Here is a 17,675-nt window from a genome sequence, read left to right as displayed (position 1 = left end):
AGTTGCACAATATCTTTCAAGGATCCTCAATTGCTTCTGACCAGACAATTAAATATATAAAGAATGAAACTGCAATGAACACAGAAGACAACACTTTGATTTCTTTCTCAGTTGCAGAATAATTTTATTGAAATACAGAGTTGCAGTAACTGAGATAAGAATCTGAACAGAGGTCCTTAACATTTCTCTTCAAACTTTCCAAGTTTAACTTCTTTTCCAAACTGTCTATGTCCAGAAAAAAGATGAAAATTTCACAAATTTGCTTTCTTACTTAATGAATTTGTTTCTGCAAAATGTTACATGCTAAATATTTTTGTCATTTCTTCTTATCCTTAGGTAAGCTTTGCAATGGCTCTGAACTCATGAAGTTTGGTCAATGGATTGCAGGTATGTCATATGACATCTACTGAATTAAAGGAAAGGGCTATAGAAATGAAACAGTGTATGCTTATTTTTTTGACAAAGCTGTAAGCACTAATTTTTTTAGGTTCTTTTATATTTCTAAGCAATGCATCCCTACCAAGAATTATACTTTTCTTGATCTCTTTTGCATTGCTTTCATGCTTCATGCTTTTTTTGCATCCCTGTAAGCAATAACTTCAGTTTCCTTTCTCTCTGTGTTTTATTTATTTCCATAGGTTTCTTTTATGCAGAATTACTAATGGTATCAATGCAGTCTCCTTTCAATAAGTTCCACACTAGCAGTCAAGGTTAAATAAACAAAGTACATGTAGAAAACCCAGATCAATTAAAAAATGAAATATCTGATTTTTTTATTTTAATGTGGCTCATTGATTTTGTTCACAGAAAACAAAATCAATACAGTAGCAGTATACAGAGTTGGAAGTTTGATAGTATATCTAACTACAATAAAGAGGTCAAAGCCTCTACTGTATCATAAATTCCTCCAATTGGAACTAATTATCACAAGTGGAAAAAAATGGCAGACTAACAGTTTTGGAGGAATAAACACAAAGGGTGAGTTAATTCAGACATAAATGCACAACAGTCAGGACCAAAAAAATCTTTTTCAGCATTTTTGTTCAGACAGTTCAAAAAACATATTCTAGAGGACGCAAAGTGATAATACATTTTAGTTGCAAATATAATATTGTTTCCTCACACAGTTATGCCAGCTTTAGATCAGATACTTGATTGGACTGAAGTTATACTTTGTTCATAAGAAAAAGAGCTTGTGGAGAAACTATCAATTGTTAAAATATCCTCTTCTGTTGTTCTTTATGATGAAGGATATAAATGAATAAATTATTTAGGATGAAATATTCAGCATTTTTTAAATCATAATCTGACAAACTATATAATGTAATATCCAAATATTTATATAAAATAAAAATAAAAATTTGTGTGTGTATATAAAAATCAGAGTTGGTGCTATGGTCTTTGTCTTTATATGATGTACACAGATTAATAGTTACTGCAGAGTGGGAAGGGTTTATCCCTATGCGTGGTTTTGGTATTGGCAATGGTACAATTCTTGGCACAATTGTTCTAGTCTAGACTGCTCTAGCCAAATGAATTAATTTGTGTTTAACAACCAAACTGTATGTGCATACGTGCCAGAGACTGTTAATATTTCCTATCTGCTGGTAGAGTCATTCAGCATGTTTTGGTTTCTTCTCTGTATCTACCTCAATTTCCTTGTAGAGCCATTTTTTTTTCTAAAAAACTCTGAAGGACATAAGACTGATTCCTCCAGCTCCTCTCCCCTACTCGGTCTCATGTACTCAGGTAGTACAAATATTTTCAAACACTAAGGCTATATCTGGATTTCCAGAAATTCAGTCCTGAGGTATAACATTTTTTCTTTGTTTCTCTAGCACATCATCAGGCTTGTTTGGTGGTTTTTGGTTGTGTTTTGGTTTTTTTTGTTTAGTTGTTTTTTTGTTTGTTTGTTGTTTTTTTTCAACAAACCACAAATATTTCTTTGATTCAAATATTGAAAATTCAGTCTTGTTCACACTCATCTCACAGTTACTAATTGAAGCAATCATCTAATCAAATTTCAGTCTTTTCAAAGATGGAACAAAGCATCAAATGGTGATTTATTTCATACTCTTAAATTAGATGGTATTTGATCCTGTTCCTCCACTTCTGATCACTTCTGCTTACCAAACGTCCCTCATGTACTGTTTTTCTGGTGTGGGTTCTTGACTCTGTTTAATATCTCTCCAAATGCATCCAAAAATGTAATCTGAATGTCTTCATGGATTTTTAAAAGGATTTATCATATTTTCTCATGGTAATTTAAAAAAAAAAACCAACCAAAACTTCTGCTTTCAAGGTCCACTTAGCTCTGCAGTAACCCTGCCCCCTGGGAATCAATTTCTTAGCACGAGAGAACAAGAGTTCAGGTATTTTGTGATCCAACATCCCTTAGAGTTGGAGTTTCATTTCATAAATAATTCACTTACGAGCACATACATTCATTTTACATGATTCCTCAATGTGGCCAGGGTGCTGCGTAGTCTGCACTGTATCCACCTACAAAAAATACAAAAATAAATGGCTGCTTACCGGGATGTGAGTATGGTTTGGCTAACCAAATCCTGTATCATGGATCTTATAAGTGAGCAAAAAGATTCTTCCTCTCTCTTAGGTCCAAACACACGCTAAAATAATAGCTATTTGGCAGTGAAAGCAGTTAGAATAGTATTATACACTATTTAGAAAAAGAAGGAATTAATTTAACTATGTCCAGGAATAAGTTGGTTTGAAAATCATGGAGAAATTGTAATGGATTTAATGGTATTTATTTTCTTATTTGACGCTGCAGACAGACTAAGAAATAATACAAATGTTTGAGGTATCACTGACAAGCAAAACTTTTTTCCATGTAGCAATGGAATATATAGTACAGTAAGTTGCTAAAAACATCCAACAGTTCAAAGAAGTAAAGAATTAGAATTAGAATTTTATAGGAAAACTAACTGGCAACTCTCCTTCCCCATCACCCATCTCACTCTCTTACCAAAAAATAAAAATAAAAAAAATTTAAAATAAAAAAAAAAATTTTTAAATGGATGAACGAATGAAGCAAGCCAGATTTGGAGGGCAACAATTCTGTGAACATGTAAGTTGTTCAAAATGCTGAATATTAACTATTATGCGACAAGAGGGACATAAAGAAAATAGAGAATTAGGGGAAAATGTGCTTCCTTTGAATCACTTTGATCAATACGTTTATGAAGGAAACAAGACAACAAAACATCACCCAACACAAACAAGCCAACTTTTAAAAAAGTACATTTCTTTGTACTGTTTGGCTTCCCGACAAAAAAGATACATACACATCTCTTGAAATACAGTGAAGATTTATGTCTAATATAGACAGCTTCAAAACCAGCTTGTAAAACATCACTCAGAAATGGGACATCCACACACAAAAATGTATTTATCTATTATGTGTTGTTTACGTAACAGGTTTGGTTGGCTTTCACCAGTCTCTTTAGCTTTTCTAATATTTTTAATTATTAATAATTTATATTTGTTTTACATCACTCATTACGAAGTCCTTATTTTCCAATATTTTAATGAATCACTTCTTTTAATCTATCACAGATACTCAAAATTAAAACCAAATTACTCAACTGTAGGATAGCAACGTCAAGCATCTCTACAAAGCACTTTTAGTCTGGGAACATAATCCATAAAGGACTCCCAAATGTCCTCAAATAAGTAACGTCTGTTCTTCACTCTAAAAATGATCTTCTTAGAAGAAGCCATCTGGGACAAGCAAGCAAAACATTCTGTTTTGGTTACAGAAGATATATATTTATCCCTCAGTAAAAATTCTTCATCATCATCAACCCAATTATATGCAAATCTCTTTGTTCAGTTGTCACTCTCTTAGCCTGACTAAACAGCAAAAATGCTAAACTGACCAAAAGAAATTTATAGAAATATAGGTAATACATCTATCTATCTATCGACCTCAATCAATCTATTTATCTACCTATCATTTAAATACATTGAGTACCTCAAAGCTGCTAACTTCAAGAGTTATTTGACTTCATAAAAAAAATTTTGCTAACTTTAAGGAGAATGTATTCACTGGAATATCAGATTTTTCAATTACACAACCATCAGGGATCAGCTAACATGTATTTTAAGTATCTTTCTCCAAGATACAATCACAACTGTGAGCACTTGGCTGCAATCATAATACATTTCTGAGGTCAAGAAGGTTCATAAATGTAACAGATTCTTCATATCATCTGAAATCTCTTCTATGACACACACTCATGCTATTTTTAAGTTAACAAGTCAAATCATAAATCAGTGGAAGAGAAAAGGTAAAACAAGGAAAACCAAGTATCTGACACATACTAAACAAACTGTTGACTATTTGTATCAAAAATGAAGTATATTCTATCCTCACAAATTCAGACAATCAGGGTGGTCTCAGTGTGTGTGTCTGTATCATCTGCTGTATAAAAGGAGAAGGATGACAGTGCAGTTTGTTGTGCCTCTCCACACTGCAACAAGCAATAAACTTGTACATCTTGCCAGTCCTAGGCATACACTATGCAGGCATAAAGAGCAAACTGGTGAAGGACCTTGAATCTTCACTGTGTGTGCTATGCACCACATGAAAGCCTGAAGACAATGCTGGAAGGAAGAAAATGCCTCCCAAAGGATAAGTGATGCACTAAAATATATACAGCAAGACTCCAAATATAGACTCAAGTTCAGATCTAAAAAAATCTTCCCATGCTCTGTATCATTAATGTAGGTGCATAGATTCATAAGGACTGATGGAAAAAGTTAGAATATTATCTTTTCTCCTTCTCTAAAATTCTGTGAAACAAGCAGCTGTTTTTCTCACATTTCTGTGGAAGTTGATGTATTTTGCTAATTCTCAGGAAACTGCTATTACTGTCTCATCTCTCCTCCCATTTCTCAGCATTAAACTGTACAATGTAACCAAAGAGTTAAATAAAGAAATGAGAGTCACTACCTCAGTTTTCATCAGAAAGATGCTTGCAGTTCTTCTCTAACCCAGTCCATAATACTGGCCTGGAAGTTCCATATTATATAATGAGTGCAGTTTTTGTGTATCATAAGCATAATCTCATGTATTGCTCTGATAGGTTATAATTTTCTTGCATGGATATTTCAATGGGAAATCTGTTCTAGAACTTCACTGCTGCAGTATATAAAAAAATTTGTAATAACAATCCCAATTTTATTCATGGCTTTTTATATCTGTTTCTTCTTTTTACTTGACTTGCATACTCATTGCTATTATGTGTAATTACTTTTCATTAAATAAGTGAGAAGCCACACTTTAGGAGATGATCACAGACACAACGTATTTCTACAAACTCAGAATTATTAACTTCCGTAAGCATGTTTTTATCATTGTTTTTTTGCCACTCATCTCACTTTATTCTTAGCACTAAATCTGTGTCTATAAATATCTTATGATTGCTGTGTATACTATATATATTGATCTGATTGATGTATGTGTATTTCTAAAAAATTTACACATTACAAGTTTCTCCAACTCATTGAATACATATCTTAATGGATCTGAAAGGCACAACTTGCTCATTTTTGTCCATACAGCAAATGCCAGATAAAAATATATCTCCATAGATTTTCTGTTACCTTCCAAAAAGTCTTTTCATCCTATTTTTAATCGTCTTTTACACACATAACTTCATTTTCAGTTTGTGGCAGAAATCACAACGGGATATGGAGAATCATAGGAAACATATTCAATATATTTTCTTAGAATATATGTTGAATAAGGATACTAATTCTCATATTCTCAAAAAAATAATGAATACATAAATATTCAATATCTTTATGCTGGACCATTTGTGCAATATTTGTGAATCCTTAAACTCTATATATAGGGTAAAAATATAGGCAAACAGGAACCGTTGAAAAGTTTGTCTTAGTAAGAAATGAATGGGAAGTGTTGCACGTGATTACAAAGAGATGCACAGATTTTAATCATTAGAATTTCTATAGTAGATACATTCTAATTTAATACGAGACATAATAATAATCCTGACAATGAAGGTTTAAAATAAAATTTTATAAAAAATCAACTTTAAAGGATAACACTAAAGCTAGATTTAGCAAACTGCTTAACATGGTTGTATTCTCATTTAACTGTACTTAAATTCAATATTCCTAAGTACTTTGCATCAGCTGGGTCTGATCTTGCAACTTTATTGTGGCTATGGCTGACTCTTGCCTGTTAGGTAAAAGCTAAATAAAGTCCATCAAAACCAAGCTTTCTACTTCATACCAAAACACAGAAAAATAAACTAATTCTAACTTTTTAACTATCATTACAAGCATTAAATTGATAAAATAAACATGTACCATTCATCACCTTTATGAACTCTCTGGTTTATTCATTTACTGCTCACACTATGACTGAATTTTGAACATTTAGGCATCTGGCAAATCCCACCATTTCCTATTATTAGGATTATGTTCTGTTCATAGTCACACTTTGCAGTATAAGCACTGGAGGATTACTGGCTCACAAAGATATTCGTTAGAGATGCAAAGACTGTGTCTATGCCATTGCTCTGAAATTAATTCATTCCTCCCTACAAGCTAAAGAATTTATACCTTACAATGAAGAAAAATTCACATATACTTTACTGTTTAGCAATCACTTCTTTCTAAAAAAAAAAACAAATTTTGTAAATTAATCATAAATATATAACTTCTACCAGCATAATGTAGAAGTGAACACTAAAATACAGAATATCCCATTTAACTCTCTCCTACACTCTCACACAAGCACTGTAGTAATGCCAATATTGCATATCTAATGCTATTTACTCCGATGTCTTTCAATTCCTGAAGCACAGAATTGTCTTGATTACAATCCCCTATAATGATACTACTGTTCAATTTTATATAAATATATATATTTATATATATGCAGAATTACTTCAAGTAGACAAGTTTCAGAAATATAATTTGCTAGTAGTTTTTTGAAGGCACAGAATGGAATGAAATAGGATTGATCAACATAAAAAGCCTTAATAATGCAAACTTCCATATATTTTGAATATTACTTCCATACTTCATTTATTAAAATTCTGTCACCTTACCCTACTGAACTAGTCCATTAATAAAATCTCGTAAGAGGCACTGTAGTAATAAGAATGTTACTTATTTACTTTTTATAACATTAAAAAAGCAACACTCTGGACTGCCATAGCAAGAAAAAAAATAAAAGCTTACAGAAGAACAGAACACTGAAGTACTACAGTACTGAAGTACTGATATCCTTAGGTGCCTCTCATTCTGCAGACCTCACACTGAGAGGTTTGTGCTCCTCTTTAAACATCATCAGAATATAGCTTGATCTCAATGTAGATAATGCTACTAGAAGGTTAATCCAGAGTTAAGAAACTGAGGCAGGAAAAGGATGGCTGAAATTTTGCTGCTGTTTCTTTTCTTCCTTTTCATAGGACTAAAGGAACATACCAGAAGAAAAATATCTGTATTATTCTTTTCCTAAACTGATGACATTCCATTTCAAAAGCAGTAAGATATTTTTACATCACCTCATATCTCCAGAGAGTTGAAATTTTTTTATTAGTTTGTTTCTGGGTTTTTTTCAATTTCTGGAGAACATCTGCAATGGTATATTGATTGCTATTATATTAACATTGTTATTTAATATTTTTTTCTGATATTTATTCCCAATATATTTACAAAGAGTGATCAAATCTACTGTCTTCACTTACTTCCTTAAGGCTCTAAAGTGCATGTAACAGTGCCTTAAAACCAGATGGCAGGAATAGTTACCACCCTCATCCATCTGCTCCACCCTTCTGATGGGCATTAAAGCCTTCAGGGCAGGGTTACATGATACGCCTATGAATGAGCTCACAAACTATTGCAGTCTTCAGCAGGTGTATTAAAGTACAAGAATTTCAGTTTTGATTTACCCTACTATAGCAGGCAGTGGTTCACGAAGTGATTCTAAGGAGGTTCAAGCATTCACGCCTTGAGGACAGTAACAGCTTCTGCCATCCAATTTCAACCTACCACAGCATGTCCCTCAGAGCCTTAAGTCTGAACAGACACAGCCCTTTCAGTCATCTCTTGCATGGCTAACTCTATATTCCATGGTTATTAAACAGCTCTTTCTCAGTCTCTAAATGTAAGCTTAATTCTTCCTAAAAATGGTTGACCAGAATAATGTAACAATTTTTCAGATGAAGTCTCATGAATGACTCCTCAAATTACATGAATATGTCTGTTTCTCTCAAAGCAGCACACAGTTTTACACAGCCTTATGTTGCAGAAACAAATTGGCCTGTGTCACAGTGGTGAACGTAATATCTCTGCATAACTCATTGACTTCTCCTCTTTTTCTACTGCTTCCATCTGATCATTTCCTAAATCAGAGTTTACAACTGAATTTACAACTGGCAGTCTTGTTCTTGCTATTGTATTTTGAGTTTTGAAGTCTTATTTTAATTACTACAGTCTAAAATTTTTTCTTGTTCTTTATCCAGCACAGTCCAGTCCTCACCCAAACTCATGATGCTTAGAATGTCTGTTACATTATTACATTTGCATTCTGTGCACAAAGCTTAAATATAAAGCAAAATCAATCTTAAGACTGATACTCGAGTGAGTCACTTTCCATTTATAATGCTTATCTTTGCAACATCATTGATTGTCACCTCATTTTAGCAAATGCCTTACCTAATTTCTAAATCCTCTAGTAATCTCCACCTTCCACAGGTGCACAAATAATTTCCCAGGTGCCACAGTATCAACTTCTTGCTCAAGTCCAGAGAGAGATATTACTATTGGTTATCTTTTCAAAAGAAAGTATCAGATTGGTTTCTTTGAATCTCTTTCAGTAAAGCCATTTTCAATTTTCATTTTATCCCATCTTTCTTTTTCCTTCGTGTCAGCAACACACTTTTTTCATATAAATTCTGCTTCACTGTTTGATAAAAAATGAAGTCACATTTTCAGACCTTTATGCCTTCTTTTCCATCATCCTCACTACTTAAATATAAATACTGTATTTGCTGTTCTTCAACAAAACTGAACTATTTTTTGCCCTAATGCAGTTATTTACAAGACTTGGGATGTTTTCTTCTATATCACTCAGAATTCTGTGCTGATGCTTGTCTATTTCTCCTTGACTTGAATACATCAGACTGAAAGCTTTGCTTTTATCCCAGACACCTCCAGCTTTTGCCTGCCACGCACAACATTATCAATTTTTTCAGAACTAAGCAAAAGTTTTAATTTCATTTCTGCATTATATCTACATTATCTTTCAGCTCTAAGTATAAGAACGTCTTATAACTGCTTCTCTCACTCTCACTTTGTTAATACAGCTAAATAAAGTTCTCTTTTAATCATCACTCTAATGCCTCTCTCTGTGGACATTTGTCAGCCCCTTCTCCTAATACTTACCACATCTCTACAAAGTACCACTCTTTGATTATCTAACTTCCATTCTCCTCCCTTTTCTCATTATTTATATTTTTACTGATCATGAAACTCATTCCCTTAAATAAATTGAAATTTCCTTTCATGCCTGTGCAGAAAAATTATCGCCTGTGTATCAGAGCCTCTGAGATATCTGAGGTACGTATCTGTACCTCATAGATATGTGTATGAAAAGTATTTCCATGTCACCATCCCCAACTTCCTCCTACCTGCCAGTGGCACTATAGTCATTCTCTATCTCTACTACTGAAAGCCAATGCCAAAGAGAATAAACCAAGTATATTAAACAGGGAATGCATTTTTCCAGTTCCTAGAATTAATCTGCCTAAAGAGAAAACGTCTGTGTTCTCTGCTCAGTGATCCTTTATCACTTCAGACACAGCATTACACTTGTTTAGAATTTCTGCAGCCATCATACGGTACTCACTAAGATGGAAAGAAAATAAGGATTGCCAAGACTTTGGTGTCTTAGTATATGAAAACTGAGGTGAATGACAAGTATGTATTTTTTAACGCTATTTTATATTTTAAAGGCATTAATAACCTTAATTTTAAATCTGACTTATAAATCATCTCCTAATTTATAAGCCGTACGGAATGGTATCTGCTAATTACATTTGTGGTTTACTGAGGTCTTAATTTGCACATACAAGGCCAAAGAGGACTCCTAGATAAATGTTTTAGAGAGACAGAAACATTATTAATAGAATTACATGCTTTATAGATATATTTGAAACAGACTGCTACGATGCTGCAGAAGTAGCAAGCTGATACAGAAATGATAACTTTGCAACTTTTCACCTTATGGGCATGACAAACTTCACAGTTTGCCTTATGCTTCAGCCCTTTGGAGACGGTGGGCCAGTGATCCCTGTTCAGTATAGAATCCCTGTTCAGTACAGACCTTCCTACTACACCTAGGATATGACAGGCTTCAGGGGCTTCTTTTGCCCCACATCCCCTCCCACACGTCTGTCCTTGCTTCAAAGGAGGCAACAAGAGGTTGAGTGGAGAGGAGAACAAATGCAATAATGCTGTGTGGAGCAGAGGTTCTGTCAGAGCAGCATGAGACCCATTCCCTGGTGAATAACACTCCAGCCATCAGGCAGAAGATGATTATGCCAAAGGCACAGTAGGGCTCTAAAGGCAAAGTCTCACAAAACAGCCAGAACTAAAAGAAAAAGTTACACGAAAGATGTGAGAAGAAAAGTTGTATGGAGTGGGCTTGGTTTAACTGCTTTATACAAGATCCTTAGGCTGGAAATGCCTAGGACAGACCTACATGTCTTTATATCAAATTCCAAACTACAATCAGCTATCATTCTCACCCTACAAAACACTGCTGAACATGGCAACCGTGCACCTTGTAACAATTCTGTAGTAAAAAAAAGAAGAAAAAATAATAAAATTAAGCAGGAACACTACAAGAACGTTATAAGTCAAAGGTAAGCAACTCTCCCAGTGTATCACCAATTTGAAAAGAAGTATCTGAGTAGGGACAGGTTGTATCTTTTTATAGGCATAGTTTGAATCCGCTATTTGGACTCATCAGAGAACACATGGATGCAAAACACAGATTCGTGAAATGACATTATTTAAAGATGAGTGCTGTTCAGTAGACAGAAACTGAAATTAGGTTGCCTAAACCCCCTTCAATGTACCTCCAAGTTGTAGTCAAAAGGTCTGTGAGATTCTTAAATTCTGTTACTTCACACATTCACCTAACTACTCACTTTACACTATAGAAGCATCATAATGATGAAATAATTTTATAAAGAATACAGTGATCCTTATAGACTATGCTATATGCATGCAAAATACTATGGAAATTATCATATTGGCAGTGTAAACCCATTTATACTGCCAACTGCTGATGTTATCTTAAAACTAAGCTCAAAACAAGCAAGGGTTTTGTAAGTAAGTCCTTTATCAATGAGAAATATAGTGTTTCCTAAGAAATAAGAGTTTATTTCATAGTCTATCTTAAGACCACATTGTGGCAGATTGGTTTAATTAAAGTCTGTCAAATTATCATAAGGATTTTACATTCTGAAAATAATTGCCTTTTCTTCTCTATTCACAATTTGTTAATGAAAACAGAGAAAGCTAGTTTTATCTTTAATACAAGATGTGGAATAAAGGAAAAAAGAAAGAAAAATAAACAGCTAATGAAGTGAGCTTTAATTTCTTGGACATCTTTTTACGTTAAACCTAAAATGACCAAAATGATACTAGATTTCACAACAGTTATATATGTAAAATTATGTCATGTCCAAATCCGACTATCACACCAACAGTACAGATCTGAAAGTAACTGAACAGTGTAATGCATTCAAGTATTTGTGAGATCAGTTAAATTACCTCACGTTAGATTTCACTCTAGTGATCCGAATATAGCATGTTTTACATGCTTACAGATATGATCACTAGTCCTATTACTCAAATTTTTCACAAAAAGTTAATGGAATATAATAATATAATAATATGGAATTAATGCCATAGGAATATGGAATTAACGCTACATGCTGTTTTGGTTTACCATTTTGGACTTGTTCTTGTTTTTTTCCTTTTGGATCAAAATTTTTTTAAAAGCACCCTTTTTTTCCACTCAAATGTCAGAATGCTTATTTTAGGACCTAAAATCAATCATAGAGTGTGTCTCTACTTCTTTCACAGTAAATTATCTTTAATATGCAGTATGCGTATACTGTGTGAAAACTTTCTCCACCAAGGTTGCAGAAGCATAGGTCCAGTATATTTTTAAGCAGCTTCCCCTGGTCAGTGTATTGCCAGCTCTAGTACTCAGTAGTAAGACACATACTATTAGCTTATACCCTGAAGAACGGGGAATGAAGACTAAGAAGTGTTTTTGTTGGAGACATGTACAGCAGTGAAATTATGATTAGCCTGGCTGGCAAGCAGAGTCAACCAGGCAGGGCTGATGGGTGACAGTTCTAGATATTTATTTGTGTGAGTTTCTATTTCAAAAAGGATGCCTCAGAAATTAACAAGAGGTGCATACTTCATGTATATTATAATTGATTTTCTGCATCACACTACAACAGCTTACTGTTTCTGAGAAAGGCTTCTCTCTCTTGAAATAGCAAGATTACCGAGCTGATTTCATCTAAAAATTTGCATAAACTTTATCCTGATACCTTTTCCCCATTTATTTCTTCTAATTGGAGTCTTCCTTTGAAAATCAGGATGCCCGTAAAGAAAAAAATGGAGGAAAAATTTCTAAATTAATTTGAAAAACATATTTCTGTAGTTAGCTGTCACACACTGGTATAGTCAAATGCTAAAAAACAAATATGTGTTAAAAGAAAAAAGGAAAATTCCAACTATCACTTTTTGTCATTCTCCTATCTGCAAACGACAAGAAAATACCAGCTCTGTAAACTACAGAAACTCGCTAGAAATATGCCAGATGGTTGGGAAAATTGTGTAACTTCTGAGCAGAGGTAGACAAAGCAAACTTAACATTTAAAGTTCTTTGGTTATAGATTTCTTCATTATTTTCAAAACTATGAGATGGCTTAGCTTCAAAAAAAAAGGGGGGGGGAAAAACAAAAAACAAACAAACAAAAAACTTTGGAGCACTACTCTTTCTTAAAGCCATCATCTCATGTATCATGAAAAAAAAAAAAAAATAACGGTTACTGTCAAACTACTATCTTTCATATAAACAAATACAGGTTTTATGTCCATCAAAAAAACCTTGGCTTTTCTGGAAGGATAATATTTTAGCCCTCTCTGTAAACTATGCAGGAACTTAAGAAATTCAAGACTGAAAAGAGCATCAAGAGGAACCCTGGCATGTGCTTGTCAGGATCTGCACATACTGCAGGTACCATACCAGTGTACCTTCTACTGCATGGATAGTGGGTTTTAGTAGGAAGAACCAGTTTCGAGAAACTTGCCTCTTTCCTCCTTTTAAGGTTGCTCTTTTGAAACAAATGTCTTTGTGGATTCTTGTAAACATTCAAGAAGATTGTAACAAGCAGGCAGGCCGGTTTACCTTCCTGATTCTTGACACACAGAAGATCAGCAGGAACCCACAAAAATGAGAGGGAATAAAGCAAAAGCCACTTAAAATTCACAGCCTTATTTTTCTTTTCCTCACTACTTTTTAATTCTGCTGATACCACGTAGGAGAAAAATGTATTCTTTTTAACAGTGGACAGGTCTTAGAGAAAATATGAAACATGGTTTCAAAACATATCCTAAAATAAACCTATCGCTCACATTATAAGATTTCAACCATGCAAGCAAGTGGCAAGGAACTATTGCCACTCTACTAAAAAGTTGGATGCCATGTAAAAAACCTGGCACAGCTATCTCTACTTATTTTAGAACAAAGTATTAAGAAATGTTTAGAAAACTTGATCTGATCAAAAATATTTTCCTGATTGTAAATGTATAACATAATCTGTGTTACTGAAATGAGTATGAATATTCTAATATCTGAGCAGCAACACAATTCTGAAGAACATAATACTACATTCCAGTCTCATTTTTTTAGATTTTATTAAGGTTCTCACCACATACCTATGTTTCGTGAAATCTTGTTATGATTCGAAACTGTTTAGAAATATCAATTAAACCAAAAGAATTATGCTCCTCAAAGTGTTTTACATTGACAAAGTCAATGTTCTCCCTTCTGATTTTAAGGAGAGAGAAGAAAACAAGAACAAAAACAAAAACCAAAATACAATGCAAATCTAAAAAGTTGCATCTTCAAGGGGTGCAGACATTTGAGATATACTTGATTTACTCAATTTTTTTTGAAGTTGAAGAGTGAAAAGGAGTCTTTGACAAAACTGTCATCTTTAAAATATGGTGATATTTCATTTTCTGCACTATTCAGATTGCCTGGAACTTCCAGCAGCCACTGTGTCCAATTTTTCAGAGCTGTCACTTCCTACTAAATCTGCTTAAGCAAAATACTTATGTTGTTACAAAACAGAGCAAACACATAATATGAAATACTTTCTATACTCTTTTTGCAGGACAACTGGTATTCAAGCACACAAAACAGCAAGAACATGCAAAAATGTGGAAAATGACTTCTATAGACACTTTTAAATCCATAAATCTGGTGCTCTCATGATTAGTTTCCAAAGATAGCTAGAATTAGCTCACTTTTTTTGACTTTGCTGAATTTTTTTGCAAAATAATTACAATCAACACAGCACAATCAAGCAATAATAAAATGTTATTTCCAAATAAACCACTCTAGGTCATGAAAGCTAAAAACAACACTTCACCTGAAAAAGCAGAAAAAGAGAAGATGGTAATAATTTTTCACTCTTGCCTGTCCACATGCTCTTTTGGGCAGCATTTGATGTCCTGTAATGTTACAGAAAATCACTACACATTAAATTTATTAAAATAATTTCTCCATAATTACAGAAAAGTCTCACTGAAGTTTACAAACGAGGAATTATGGAAGACAGCAGTTACATATACTGCTTTAGAAAGCCTGTCGTATTTTCGGAAAGTCAGTGCTTCTTACTGTGTACAATTCAAATCCCAATACTCTGATGGCCCGTTAACACCAAATATTTCACCCCTTAACCCCACAGAATCAATACATTGGAATGTCATGGTACCCTGATGGGCCACAAAACTTCAGTATACAATTATTAAACAAAGATTTTATATTACTTCAGAGAAGAAATGTGTGAAGTTAAAATCAATTTCAGGTTTCTTACTAAGAAGGAAATAGTCCTAGGGAAATAAAAGAGTTTTTTCAACTTTCACTCAGTCAGACAGAGAAACTAAACAAAGAAGGTCTCCTTTCAGGAAAGGATAAGAAAACACAAATATAACCTAATTTAGCTATTCTAGTATAGCAAAAAAAAAATACTACCCCAAAGCCTAGGAACGAAAAGCTTTTTTAAAGGTTACTTCATCCACTTTCACACAAGATCATTTAAGTATTGAGACTACTAAAAGCAAGAGCAGATGATTTCTTGCATTTTAAAAATGCTTCTGTAACAAAATCTAAAGAACTCAAGAGAATTTATTGACCTTTCTGTCAATACCGGGAAATTGCAGATGAGACACAATGATCAGTATTTTCTCACAAATAATTATTTAAGATATTTTTAGAATACAAGACATGAAGCAATGTTGATCATTTACCTTGTTGAACCCTGCCCAATATGAGATTCTTTGGCTGTTTAACAGTAAAAGCATTTTTAAGAAAATCTCCCTGAGCTGGTGTGCAGCTGACAGGATAAAGAGTACTCTCTTTCATCTGTGGATTTCAAAGATATGTACATTTGACTTTTTTCCCTTTCCTTTGTTTTCCCAGAATCCTGCATATCTCTAAGGCCTTGTCAAAAACCAAAAACAAACAAAACACAAACAAAACAAACAAACAAATCCAAGAGGCCTCAGTTCAAAATATGTAACATTTGAGCTTTATTAGTCAAGTGAGTAAGGTGACATTATACAAAACTCGTTCCTGTCCCATAAGAAAGATAGTCCATGAATAATTTCTGTAAATACTGAACCAATGCTGCCAGATTGAGCCTAAAGAGAAACTGGACAAAGTTAAGTATTTCCATTGAGATTAAGAACATTCTAAACCTACGTAGGTTTGTGTACTTTCTATACTTTCTAGGCCAATAGAATACTTCCCTGTTCCTGTCTTAATGGCATTTGTAATAAAATAAACTGGTAAAAAAAAAAATTGCATGGACCAGTCTTTATATTTTCTCTACACAAGTTCAGATTTCAATTTGTAATTGATAGACAATTCTTTTTTTATTTTCCTCTTGAGCATTATATAAACTATTTAATACAATTATTTTTGTGTGATACCAAACTTGCTATTTTTCAAGCCCCTATTCTCAATATCCTGCCATTTCTAAAGAATCATTAATCACCTCCCCTAAAAATCTCAATATTGTTTAAAAAGAAACAATGTATGTATTCATCTGGAGGTGAATTTTCTAGCAATATACAGGATGTGTTGTGTCTTACCATAAAAATTATATTTAAAAAAGTATGTTTGCTAAATTACTCTCATTCCATTCATACAAAGAGTGGTACTGAATTAAATTGAAGTCTTGATGCTCCAGTTCCTACCGTATTGCCAAAAAGATGAACAATGAGGCTTAGCAGCTTATGGCCTAGACTTCTAAAAGACCTTTTAGTAGACATATTCAAAGGAATAGTGAACTAGATCTCATACAGTTCAAAATAATGACACAGCATACACTGAAATCATTTAAGGAATGTATATATCAAATCTGTCATGAGTTATCATGCTAATCCTGTAGCATAGTAGTGACAGTCTAATTTGCTATTCTAGTTTTTGTATACTTAAGGAACTTTCTACATGTGGGATTACACATATAAGAAATTATACAGAAAAGAGGTTAGTTCTTTAACAGTGAAAAATAAATAAGCAATTTACCACGTTCAAGGTACACAAAAGACTTAAAATCATAAAATAAATGCTTAGACATCCATATGGAAATAAATTATACTCTCAGTTAAATGGCAAATGGACATCAGAGATTAGCACCTATAAGTAAGTTATAAGGCAAAATTCAAGATTTTTCTCAGTTTTAGTTGTGTATTATTAATTCATTGCAACGTGCTTCAGTACACAGAAAACAACTGCTGAAGAAATGTGATTTTGTAATATTTTAATAAATATGACTTCAATTTATTAATATATGTTAGAGAATAAAGTTATCAGCACTGAAGTTGTAATAACTACTTTGAGGTAAAACACTACATGTAAAATATTTACCATGAACTCTGTTTTTAAGGTAGTAACAGTGTTGCTTAGCTACCACCTTTTTTTCAAAATAATATAAACTAAAACATTTAGCATCTTTTATATTTTTCTTTATGTTGACGTTAGTTAGTGGCAAAGAATGATTTTATGGAACTCTGTCAATGCAACTGTTACTCCAACGCAATGTAACCTAAATTGAGGGGATTAGCAGGACTCCCCATTCATATTTCAGTGAATGTCAAAAAATCTACCAATTGTCCCAAAAGAGGCTGTTTCCATACATATACTGTTCTCCTTTTCTCTCAATTAATGACATCCAGAACAAGATTTAAAAAAAAATAAATTCCAAGCCACAAAACAAACCAAAAAAAAGAGCTTAATACTGTTTCTACATGCTGCATTTAAAACTTAAAATTTTAAGCCATCTTCC

General features: G+C 33.3%; 1 protein-coding gene across 1 annotated transcript in view; it reads right to left on the bottom strand.

Annotated features, from left to right (window-relative positions):
• PCDH7 (protocadherin 7) overlaps positions 1–17,675 on the bottom strand; it is a 249,651-nt gene that overhangs the window by 194,996 nt on the left and 36,980 nt on the right. Inside the window, 1 exon segment of the mRNA XM_030449944.1 lies at positions 2,443–2,502. Within this exon segment, the coding sequence (XP_030305804.1) occupies positions 2,443–2,502 (60 nt within the window).

Source organism: Calypte anna, chromosome 4A (genome assembly GCF_003957555.1).
Source record: "Calypte anna isolate BGI_N300 chromosome 4A, bCalAnn1_v1.p, whole genome shotgun sequence".
Taxonomy (NCBI): domain Eukaryota; kingdom Metazoa; phylum Chordata; class Aves; order Apodiformes; family Trochilidae; genus Calypte; species Calypte anna.
This window is presented reverse-complemented; position numbering and strand designations above follow the sequence as displayed.